Raw genomic sequence first — 12,931 nt, forward strand, 5'->3', positions numbered from 1 at the left:
ACAAAACACGGCTATACCTCATGCATGATACGTTTACGTACTTAAGTCCCTTTACATGTATATATATATATTCTAATTACTAATAAAACTTATATATTAATACGCTTTATTCTCATTAAGAGATATGTGGTGTATTCATTCCGATTACGGGGGATGATTCCCGTATCGTCATTTTTCATCACTACCTCCACGTTGCGCGCCTGCTGCTTTCCTTGGATGTGGTAGCCGTTTCTCAGACTCCCTCCCCGGAATCGAACCCTGTATTGCCGTTACCCGTTACAACCATGATATTGATAGTAACTACTATCATAACATAAAACTAAAAAGTAAAAAATAAATATAGTTTAAAAAAACTAAAAAACACGCTTTTAAAGCACATTGAACTAAAAAGTTCAAAATAATTTTTAAAATAAGCTTAAAACAATATTGAACGAAAAGTACTAGTATTATTGTAATAAAAGCGTCNCAATATTAAACGAAAAGCACTAGAATTATTGTGATAAAAGCGTGGGCGCTTCGTGCCATATTTTTCGTATATTGAGCGCCCGACGCTTTTATCACAATAATACTAGTACTTTTCGTTCAATATTATTTTAAGCTTATTTTAAAAATTATTTTGAACTTTTTAGTTCAATGTGTTTTAAAAGCGTGTTTTTTTAGTTTTTTTAAACTATATTTTTATCATTACACATTTCTCGTGCTTTCCGAAACACTGGTCCAAATGTTATTACTGATCTTTTGTTTTCTGAAGTAGATCATTATATAATGAAGAAGTTACCTGTATGTTTTTACTTAAAATTAATTACACAATCTTCATCAGAAGAATTTATTATGAGAATTAATCTTGAAAAAACATGGTATAGTTGTACACTATACAACTATCATAGGTTTAAATTATTTCATATCTAAATTATTATTATTTCATCTATAGAAAGGTGGTGTGAATTATCGATTAAACGTATAATTGATTATTAAAAATTACTAGTCTATAATAATAATAATAATTAGGAACTCTCTTTCATAATAAAGAGAATATTTTATTTTTTTAAAGTAAATTTAATAAAAAAAAATAAATTGAAACATAGTCAAAAATTTAATTACTCATCCTGCATAATTTAATATTGGTGAGTTAGCTGATTTACTTTAATATAATATGTTATATTTAACATTTCCTTGTATTCTGTGTTAATTAGCCTTAAAATTATCTCCAATTTTGTCTTTATATCATTTAGTCGATTTGGTATAGTCTCAAAATTGTATGAGATAACGTCGTTTTCGTGAGGTTTGGGAAATCCCCGAAATACTTTATTTAATACATTTTGTGATAATCTGCGAGTCCTTGCTAAATCATTTATTTCCATGGGTGTTAAGAATAATTTTGTATATTTCAACATGATTTTTTTCACAATTTCCTCACATTGACCTGATTCAATACCTTTTTGTAATATTGGAAAGTCAGAACGTAAGTCATAATGTATGTTATTGGATATTATCGGATAAATTTGTGCGGTGCTCAATTTTTTAGAAACTATTTGGAATGATTCCCAGTCTATTGTTTTCTCAAAATCATTTTTTAATGTCATATAGGCATATATGACTAGTAAAAACGCATACTTAAAAGTTCGATCATTCATGATTCTTAGTGCTTCCTGAAGAGTAAATGCAACATATTTATTATATGTTGTTGAGTTATTAATGAAATCTTCAAGTGTTATATAGGGTTGAGTAGAAATATCACAGTTAACAATCTCCTCTTTCACATATTTCCATAAAGACAGTTTTTCTAACATTTCTAGCTTTATTTTTATATTTAACTCATAAACCGTAGAATGAGCTAAAGTTCTATTTTTAGGAAGATTACTCTCCTGTAAAAAATAAATTTATAATTTATATCAAATTCAAGTTTAATTTTCCTTCATTAAAAACATATTCTATACATTAATGTATTATCATAAAATATTTAACGGTAGGAAATATTTAGATTAGATAAAAAATTAAAATAATTTGATATTATGAGTTTTTTTTATAAGAATAATGTCATCAGTTCTATTTATCCCGTGAGCTGTCTATTCATACCTGGATTAAAGAAACTTTAGTGTTGAATAAAGAAACTAGTATGGTTGTGAAATATGAATGTAGTTAAACGAATAATCTGTCTGTAGTAATAGAAGTGTTAAAAAGTAAAAATGCAAAAAATTGTAATATTTATCAATTATTACTTTAATCAAGCTTTTATATTAAATTAAAAAATTTGGTACAGCAGAATCCCACATAAAGAACTTTAATATTGAATTAAATCGAATATTAATGTATAGCATTATCAAAAAAATACTTCGATACAATTATGCATAAAGAACTTATGTGCATAATAAAATAAAATATAAATTGAAAGCTGTTAGTAATTTTTACCACTGTAATAAAACACTTCGATGAGAATTCCTTAAAGAGGGGATTAGAAAAAACATAGCAAAAATTAAACGGAAATTTTACAAATTTTGACTTAAGTTACCATTTACTTAATGTAGAAAAGTCTTAGGGATATTTTTCTATTATTAATCTTCAAAAATTACTTAATTGGATTTTTAAAAAAAATTAGTCGGTAAATGACTAAATTATTATCAATAAAAAGTTCATGTTCCGAAATGATCACGATATTACGGATAGATGATACGTCTAGTTTTCAAAAAGTTAGTTTAATATAAAGTAAAAATATAAATATACTGTATATTCTATTAAAAAAATGATTATTTTTCAGGTCATTTCCTTTTAGTACGGACAATGGCAGGAATTTTATCAAATGATGATACTAATAACTTTAATTAAATATGATATTTAGACGTTCGAACAAATCGATTTAGTAGGAATAGAATATTTATATGTATAGATAAAAAAATACACAACATAATAAAACACATATTTTTTCAACTATCATGTACTGTAATACCTACCTACCTTAGACATTTCATCTATGACTTATATCATGAATAATGTATATGATTTTTACTGAATTGCAGTATTATTATTTGGAAAAGTAAGAATTGTTTTGCTTTTAATAATTATAACCTCTATATTTAAATCATGCTTAGCTATTTTTGATGAACACTCATATGAATTTTAATAACGTTTAAAGTATAAAATTTTTATAAACATAAAATTAATAATCAAATGATAATTTAATTATGGATTAATATAAACTAAAAAATATTTTTCATTTATGTAGGACTATTCAGAGATTATTTACCGATTTTTGTATTTGTGTACTGATTTTTTAAATTTTATACGAAACAAAAAATAACCATTCAATATATAAGACATAAGTTCGTTTTTTATGCAAAAGTTGCCATTTTAAATCCCCTGTTGCAGATATATGAGATATAATTTTATAATGTATAAATTAAGTAATTTTAAGTATTAATATTCACAAGCATTTTATTGAAAAGATAACTTTTTATATCGAGTAATATGTGCATTTTTAAACATTCAGTAATTAGTCCCACATTTACTGTAAAACTAAATTTAATCGCAAAAGATTTAAATTCAAAATTAAGTATACGAAAATATTTTAAACATATTGATTAACTTACATAGATTTTAACTACTTTGAAATGAATTTTATTGTTTAACATTAGAATAGATTGCTGCAATAGATTAATACCATGTTCTGTAAAAAAATGATTTCATAATTTAATATATTTTTCTAAGATTTTTTAACGACTTTTTATATTGTCATGATACATTAATGTGTTTCAACTAGTGATATTAAACAGGATTTATTCAACATGATCTATACTTACCGTTGTATGAGAATTCTTCTTGTTTGTTATTGTGATTTAAAATAATGTTATTTTTTCCAAAAGTCTTTAAAAAATAAATAACAGTAATTAAAAAAAAATTATATTATTTTGGTAAAACAGAGAAATATTAATTTTTTTTTGCAAAAGCGTTGGTCATTTGAATGAAATCTTAAGAAAATATAATAAAGAATTTTAATTTTCAAATTTGTCTGTGTTCATTTTCTACAGGTTTTATTGAAAGATTACAGTAAAAATGTATAAAATTATTATTATTGAAATTCATCTATTTAATTAAAAAAAATAAATAATCAGGTATATTTAATTTGTGTAAAAATTATGAAATTGCACATCAAGTAACTTAATCGGATCATTATATAATCAGAATCGATGACTTAAATTAATGTATAACTGTTTTTATTGTTACTAACACATTTCTTTATCCAATTACACCTATTAATTTTCATTTATCTTTTTCCTCGTTATACTAGACTCTTTGTAACACTACATGACTGAACCGCACAAAATGGCTGACGCATAGATAGTGATTAATTTTTAAAAGGAATTGTATAATTATTCCACAGCAAATCAACTCCTATTTCCTTATTTATATCCTGATTTCTAGTTTTTATTATTTTATATTTACATATTATAGATTAATATTGTAATTTTTGGGGAAAAATTATAAAAAATTATAATGAAGTTGTATATTTTAATTAATCTATGTTAAATCTGTATCAAAATATTAAGCCTAGATTTATAAAAAAAAAAAAAAAATGAAAAGTTTAAAAAGTCAACTTTAATTTCACACATAGAAAACAAGTAATCAGGATAAATTTATTTTCAACTTTATCGAGTACTCAAGCTTTAATTTAACATGTGTGTAAAAGACGCAGTATTTCCTTAACATTTTTAAAGATAAAGTTAAAAAGTTAAATTTTTGTGGAAATGTTGGTATTTTGAATTCCTCCCGTGGGTAGGTAAAGGGTCAGATTTTCAAAAAATTTATATCAAATAGAAGAAAAATATCTAAATTATAAATAAAAAAAATAATTTATTTTGATTCATTTATTTTTAAAAAAGTTATATAAAAAAGTTTTAAAAATTTACTGATTTTAAAAATTGTAGTTTTATGATCGATTTTTATCATTTACTGTGAATGATGGAAATTTGTTCAATTTTTAAGGGTTACGTATTCAATAAGATACGATTTGTGATGTTTTGACGTATCGTTGAGAATAATCAATTCATTGAGAGCTGAGAAATAGTAGTAACATAAATAATAAATAAAAATAAACATATAGTAAATTAATATCTTCTTAGCTTCGCATCAAAGCTAAAAATAAATAATATGATATCATGATTTATAGATATAAAAAAATAATATGCATAAAAATTTAACAATTAAAATAAAAGTTGCTTACAATTTTAAGATTTGTTTCGATTTTTGGATATTTAACAGACTGTTCATTCTAAAATAATAAAACATATCGTTACATTGTTCATTTATTACTAAAAATAAATACAATACATTTTATTAGTATTTGATTAATAATTTTTGTTATTATAGATATTTGCGAGCACAAGATATTTTCTTATACAAAGACTACAAATAAGAAAAATTATTATCACCCTCTCTAAACAATATAAATAACTAATAAAAAGTTAATTTTTTTGAAGAGGATATTGATTTCTATTTTTTCTCACTGTCCACATGTTTGACTAAATACTTACATAAATCAAAAAGATTTCTGCAAAAATTTTTTTCTCATTCACAAATTCCTGAAATAAAATTTAAAATACAATAATAACACAATTATTCTGTTTGGTAATAATTATGGATTTCATTTCGGTAATGTAAAAGTGGAAACTTAAAACTTTATTTTATGTTTCCACTTTGTAACTTAAAATAAACATCATTATGTACAGCTTATAACAAAAGCTCAAAAGTCACAAAAATGGGTTTTTAAGAATTAAAAACGGATATAAAGAAGTTTGAATTCTGACGTAAGTTAATAATTTTAGAACAATTTATCAGAAAGGATTGTTGTTTAATAACCTAAATTATATAATTTATATTTACTATACTACAATATAATTCATTCAAACAACGGGTTTTTGTTAATACTATACATATTCAGCAAGTCTCAGATCTAAATGACAACACTTATTACTTCTAATACAATTTTTTAACAAAAATAATACAAATCAAATAAAAGTCCTTCAATAAATTATTTTTAAATAAAGGGGCGTAGTTCTCATTACCAAAATAAAGCGTCTATGCACAAAATAGAAAAGATATAAAATAAATAAGACAAACAATTAAAAACTTAGTTTTATAATGAAGAATAGAACGGTTTTTAATGTCGGTGAGAAGAGGACAGTATGCATGATTTGAAATGATGAGAACATGAACGGATTGCTGACTACAAGGGTAGTCGTTTATTAAGTAAATACTTCAATATGGACAGAGCCGAGCACTAAATAAGTGCACGGGTGCGAAAACTCGAGGATATCAGAGCAGAACAGGATGTTCAAGAACACTAGAATATATGGTTCACTATAGCCGAACAATAACACACACACAAGTGGAAAGGCTTGCTAAGTATGCAAAAGAAAAACTCAGACAGTACACGGGAGCAATTGACGCATAGGCCGCGGATTTACTGTGCCGGGTGGACTTGGGTGTAGTTTAGCAAAGACACTAGAGATCAGCTGTCACGCGATATGATGTACTCAACGGTGTTTGTGACAACTGGACCACAAGGTCTTTGTGAAAGGCGCTCTATACCAAACAAGTTAGAAACCTTAATTATTTATGGAATAATTATGAAATAACAGTTATAAATTATTCCTCTAAATATTTAATTTTATGTTCTTTACAAACAATTGGCACATTTTTCTATTAAAATGTGTAGCAAAGTTTTATTGAATATGGCAATCCACGTTTAATAAGTGTGAATGATTGCTTCATACACAATACACAATCTTAGCCCAAATTACTTTAATTTGGCTTCGATGCAAAGCTGAAGATTTACTGGTATAGTGATGGTGTATATTATTTTTATGTAGATTCATGAAGATTCTCAGCTTTACTGGACTAATTTTATTGATCATTACGNTTGGTCCACAAGGTCTTTGTTAAAAGCGCTCTATACCAAACAAGTTAGACACCTTAATTATTTATTGAATAATTATGAAATAACAGTTATAAATTATTCCTCTAAATATTTAATTTTATATTCTTTACAAACAATTGGCACATTTTTCTATTAAAATGTGTAGCAAAGTTTTATTGAATATGGCAATCCACGTTTAATAAGTGTGCATGATTGCTTCATACACAATACACAATCTTAGCCCAAATTACTTTTATTTAGCTTCGATGCAAAGCTGAAGATTTATTGGTATAGTGATGGTGTATATTATTTTTATGTAGATTCATGAAGATTCTCAGCTTTACTGGACTAATTTTATTGATCATTACGTCATAATAACTTGAATTTAATCTAGTAATTCCTATCATCGCCAAGAATTCGAAAAAAAATTCACTTAAAAAAAAAAGAAAAATATTATAAAATAATATTAGCATAAAAAATGAAATTTTCAAAAAAGCCTTGTAATAATATACTAAATTGTGTACACATGTTGAACAGGTGGCATAANCATGATTGCTTCATACATAATACACAATCTTAGCCCAAATTACTTTTATTTAGCTTCGATGCAAAGCTGAAGATTTATTGGTATAGTGATGGTGTATATTATTTTTATGTAGATTCATGAAGATTCTCAGCTTTACTGGACTAATTTTATTGATCATTACGTCATAATAACTTGAATTTAATCTAGTAATTCCTATCATCGCCAAGAATTCGAGAAAAATACTCAATTTAAAAAAAAGAAAAATATTATAAAATTATATTAGCATAAAAAATGAAATTTTCAAAAAAGCCTTGTAATAATATACTAAATTGTGTACACATGTTGAACAGGTGGCATAANACTAAAGGAAATATTGAGTAGGTACGAAGATGATGACGAGTTTGCTACCTGTTTATTTATATACGTGTGTTCATACAGCAATTGCCGTACTTGACTGACACTTCGGAATGGCTGTAGGTTTTAAAAGGTCGTTGTTATAAGAGAATAAGTGTTACACTTATTGTGTAACTAGGTATGAGGTGCAGACGAATTGCAAAAAAAAAAATACTAGGCATACCGGGTAAGGAACATAACAGAGTACGAGGTGTAGACAAAGTGAAAGTCACAAGTACTCTGAAATGTTGAGGACGAANACTTCGGAATGGCTGTAGGTTTCAAAAGGTCGTTGTTATAAGAGAATAAGTGTTACACTTATTGTGTAACTAGGTATGAGGTGCAGACGAATTGCAAAATACAAATATTAGGCATACCGGGTAAGGAACATAACAGAGTACGAGGTGTAGACAAAGTGAAAGTCACAAGTACTCTGAAATGTTGAGGACGAAAATTGATAGGTGAAAAGGAAAAACAAAGATATGACTTTATACAGTATGTCGGATAGCGACAACCAAGTACTGAGACTAATGAATGAATGGATGAATTAATATAATAAATTATAATTTTTGTTTAAAATAAATTCTTACAATCGTTAAAGGTCCACACTGTAGAATCTAAAATAAAAAAAAATTTTATAACGGAATGTTTATATTAAACATTGCAAAAGCATAAGTATTAACAATTCACAATAAAAACATACTCTGAAAAAATTCAAACTTCTTGATATATCCATCATTTTAGCTTGATAATTCTATAATATAATCAATGAATGTTAATAAGACAGATTTTAAATTCAAAGAGTTTAATTCATAAAGTTGAACAAATAAATCTAATCATGATTGACACTTACATAACCCCCTTCATTTGTTATAATATCCATCACACCTTCCTATATAAAAAAAAATGGATTTGAAAATTTGCAATACTCATTTGACATTGATAATTACAATAAGAATAAACAATTATTAATTTCAAAAATAATAATTAAAGGTGCTTAGGAAGAAGAAAATTATATGATGATTATCTTAGTTCTAAGAAAGCGTTAGGTATGATATTTTAAACTAACAAATGTAATGTCACATGGAAATTAGATAAAAAGCATCTTAACTATATTATTAAATTAAATATCACTTAATGAATTTTTCAAATTACTTGGCCAATTAAAATTATGTTTCCAAAAACATTACCAAAATAAAAATCAATCCCAAGAATTAAAACAAAAGAATATGTTATGTGAATCATTTCTTAAGAATATTAAAATTTAAACTATATAACTATATTTAAACTAATCAACTTATACCATAGAATTATTGAGTTAGTTTTCCACAAAATTTTTGAATTTTTATAAGTCTTAAAATAAATGAAATATTAAAATTAGCGAAAATTATTTTAATCTGTTACATAAAACGTATTTTTCATTCGATCGAAGACAAAATTATATAATTTATGCTTTTATTATGTTAATGTAAACAGGAATTATTTTCAAGAACTGCTGTTACTTATATGTTCTAAATGTATAAAACTATACTTTTATTCCTATATATTTGACTGCTAATAATAATTAAATAAAAATATTAACATCTAGGGTCAAAAAAAAAAAAATGACATGCTTAATGCAAATCTATTTTATGTTGTGTTTGACAAAAGATTGTGTGAAATTTTTGGAGGACCAATTATATTTCTGTAAAGATTTGTAATTAAAAAAGTTTTTTCTAAAATTAAATAAAATGTTTGGAATATTTTTAATAAAAGACTTTGAGTTATTATTAAAAAAAATAAGGTTATTTGATAAAAATAATAGGGTTTCTTTTTTTTTTTAAATCTTGTGCTATTTTCATAGTGTTATAATTATTATTCAAAAATAAGTCCAATTTATTTAAAACGATTTGTTTTTTTCACATTTACTAGTAAAACTTTATAATTTAAATTTATTGAGTTAAGATAATAGTTTATTGTTATTAATAGAATTATTTTTCTTTGGAATGCTAATTACTTTTTTTTTAATTATAAAAAAATTAAAATGTGTTAATAAATAAAAAACATGTAAAAATGGTCTAATGTTTGATATCCATCAACAAATTGGTCCAAAATTATATTATTTTTTCAATATTAAAATTTTAGATTAGTTTATTCGAATTAAATTTTATTCCGTAATTAGCTGATTATTTTTTATTTTAAAAAAGAAACTTTATTTTATTGATTTGAAATTTTTATAATGTATAATATGTATGTAAAAATGATATGCTTTTATTTTAAGTGATAATATAACACTACACATCATATAAATTATAAATAAAAATAATATTTTTCGTGTTTGGTTGGGTAATTTGTTGACAATAATTTTTAATTTTTAAAAAATTTAAGGCAATAAATTTTTATTATTCGAATAACAAAAGAATAAATTAAACGTGCAATGTTTAGCAAGTCAGAATTAGTCGTAAAAAGCGTATTTATAAATTTCTTTAAGTCAGTACTATAAACTGAAAAATAATTTATTTTTAAATAAATTGTATATAAACGTTATTACTAATAAGTATCATTTTGTGTCAAAAATAGCATTACCAAATTATCTTAAGAATACCCATGCCATTTAGTTCTACATATTGCATGCGTATAAGTTTTTCAAACCTTATTACAGTTATATTAAAAAAAAAAACACGATAGTGCAGTGGGATCGTGGAATAGTGTAGACGTGGCATAGTTGGGACAAGTTTCAGGGTGGCCCACCACTCACTGACAACTTAAATAATTTTTGATCCAGTTAATATTTTTAGCTGATTTTTTTTTTAAATAATAGTTATACGTTAGGTCCATAGCTATATCTCAATAATTAATTTTTTTACATTTAATTAAAAATATTATTTATTAGCTTCGATGCGAAGGTATTGGTTTTACTAAGATATGTTTTTTTTTGTGTCTGTTACCACTTTTTCTCAGCTCTCACACAACCGATTTCTTTCAATGATAAGTCAAAAGATCACAAATCCTATCTAGTCGAAGATATTATCCTCAAAAATTGAATAAATTTCCCTCGTTCCCCGTAAATGGGGGAAACCTCCGAAAAAATTACAAATTTAAAAAACCCAGCATAGAGGGATCGCGGCACAGTGGTGACGTGGTATAGATGAATCAAGTATAATGATATCTGACAGTGATTAAAATCACTATAAAAAAAAAAAGCTTCGATGCAAATCTTTAGATAGTGTTTAATTTTAAAAAATTGGTGGATTATTCCAAAAGCTTCATAAACTGCTAGTTCCTTATTAATATCCTGATTAAGACAAAGTATGTCGAATAAAAAAGAGATTATTAGAAAATAGTATTTCCCATAAAAAAATTATATTGATCAATACACTTTTCAATAAGTTATAGCATTATAATGTTAAAAATGTAAAAAATAAAATTGAGAATTTTCACACAATAATAGCATTTGGTAGCCATTTTCACCTTGAAGATAAAATAAAGTCCGAAATTTTTTTTTTCCATGATAAAGTATATTACATTAGCTTTAATTTAAGATATATATAAAAGTGTCAGACTTTCCGGAACACTTTCAAAATTTAAGTTGAAAAAGTCAATTTTTTGTGAAAAAGTTGTCATTTTGAATCCCCCCCTGTAGGCAGGTAAAAAGTCAGATTTATAAAAAAAATATACCAAATGATAGGTAAAGACATCATGCATCTACAAAAAAAAGAATTATATTGATCCATACATCTTTCGAGAAGTTATAGCATTATAAAGTTAAAAATATAAAAAAGAATTTTTTTACAAAAATCGTATTTTTTTTATTAAGTTTAATGTCTGTTTTCACCATGAAGATAAAATAAAGTCCGAAATTTTTTTTTACCATTATAAAGTATATTACATTAGCTTTAATTTAAGATATATATAAAAGTGTCAGACCTTCCGGAACACTTTCAAAAGTTACGTTGAAAAAGTTCTACTTTCTATATGCATTTTTATGTTTTGAATCCCCCCTGTATTTAGGGAAATGGTCCGATTTAAAAAAACAGTATGTCGAATGAAAGATCTATATAAATACTACTTCTCATAAAAAAATTGTAATGATTCATACATTTTTCAAAAAGTTATAGCATAATAAAGTTAAAAATGGAAAATACAAAATCGAAAATTTTCACACAAAAATAGCATTCGGTAGCCATTTTCACCATGAAGATAAGATAAAGTCCGAAATTTTTTTTTTTCATGATAAAGCATATTACATTAGCTTTAATTTAAGATATATATAAAAGTGTCAGACCTTCCGGAACATTTTCAAAATTTAAGTTAAAAAAATTAATTTTTTGTGAAAAAGTTGTCATTTTAAATCCCCCCTTGTGGGCAGGTTAAGGGTTAAATTTATGAAAAAAATATACCAAATGAAAGGTAATGATATTATGCATCTATATAAAAAAGAATTATATTGATATGTTTATTTTTGAAAAAGTTATGGCACTTTTAAGTAAAAAAAATTGAAAAAATTTCGAAAATTAGCGATTTTTAAATTTGTAATTTTTTTGGAGGTTTCCCCCTTTTACGGGGAACGAGGGAATTTTTTTCAATTTTTAAGGGTAATGTCTTCGACTAGATACGATTTGTGATCTTTTGACGTATCATTGAAAGAAATCGGTTCGGTGAGAGCTGAGAAAAAGTGGTAACAGACACAAAAAAAAAAAAAAAAAACACATCTTAGTAAAACCAATACCTTCTCAGCTTCGCATCGAAGCTAAAATGACTAATTTTCGAAATTTCTTCAATTTTTTTTACTAAAAACTGCCGTAACTTTTTCAAAAATGAACATATCAATGTAATTTTTTTTTTATAGATGCTTGATGTCTTGACCTATCATTTGATTAATTTTTTTTATAAATTTGACTTATTACCCACTCTCAGAGAGGGATTTAAAATGACAATTTTTTCACAAAAAATTATCTTTTTCAACTTAACTTTTTAAAGTGTTTCGGAAGGTCTGACAATTTTATATATATCATAAATTAAAGCTAATGTAATGTACTTAATTATGAAAAAAAAAAATTTGACCTTTGGATATGTCTCGTCGTAAAAATGGCTATCGAATGCTATTTTTGAGAGAAAATTCT

At 25.0% G+C, this 12,931-nt stretch overlaps 1 protein-coding gene and 1 long non-coding RNA gene across 3 annotated transcripts; one reads left to right on the plus strand and one right to left on the minus strand.

Annotated features, from left to right (window-relative positions):
- Positions 1-1,011: 1,011 nt before the first annotated feature.
- On the minus strand, positions 1,012-9,269 carry LOC126906972 (uncharacterized). 2 transcript variants are annotated; one of them, XM_050687952.1, is made up of 9 exons: positions 9,133-9,269; positions 8,683-8,721; positions 8,533-8,583; positions 8,420-8,446; positions 5,526-5,573; positions 5,216-5,263; positions 3,795-3,858; positions 3,585-3,661; positions 1,012-1,865 (listed from the first exon to the last, which is right to left on the minus strand). In XM_050687952.1, the coding sequence occupies exons 1-9, from the start codon at positions 9,133-9,135 to the stop codon at positions 1,116-1,118; spliced, it is 1,107 nt and encodes a 368-aa protein (XP_050543909.1). In that variant the 5' UTR covers positions 9,136-9,269; the 3' UTR covers positions 1,012-1,115. The 2 variants fall into 2 exon arrangements, with proteins under 2 accessions (XP_050543909.1, XP_050543908.1); XM_050687951.1 differs by lacking the exon at positions 9,133-9,269 and adding an exon at positions 8,985-9,126.
- Positions 9,270-11,018: 1,749 nt separating this feature from the next.
- On the plus strand, positions 11,019-12,530 carry LOC126906988 (uncharacterized). Its single transcript, XR_007704397.1, has 2 exons — positions 11,019-11,455; positions 12,178-12,530. It is a non-coding gene; the product is annotated as an uncharacterized LOC126906988 (long non-coding RNA).
- Positions 12,531-12,931: the final 401 nt, after the last annotated feature.

Source organism: Daktulosphaira vitifoliae, unplaced genomic scaffold (assembly GCF_025091365.1).
Source record: "Daktulosphaira vitifoliae isolate Bord-2020 unplaced genomic scaffold, ASM2509136v1 Scaffold_5, whole genome shotgun sequence".
Taxonomy (NCBI): Eukaryota; Metazoa; Arthropoda; class Insecta; order Hemiptera; family Phylloxeridae; genus Daktulosphaira; species Daktulosphaira vitifoliae.

Coding starts and splice junctions, on each gene's coding strand:
- LOC126906972 (XM_050687951.1), bottom strand. CDS start 9,074: ATGATTCACATAACATATTCTTTTGTTTTAATTCTTGGGATTGATTTT. Junction 8,447..8,532: donor GAAGTTTGAATTTTTTCAGA/GTATGTTTTTAT, acceptor TTTTTATTTTAG/ATTCTACAGTGTGGACCTTT. Junction 5,264..5,525: donor CAGAAATCTTTTTGATTTAT/GTAAGTATTTAG, acceptor TTATTATTTTAG/AATGAACAGTCTGTTAAATA.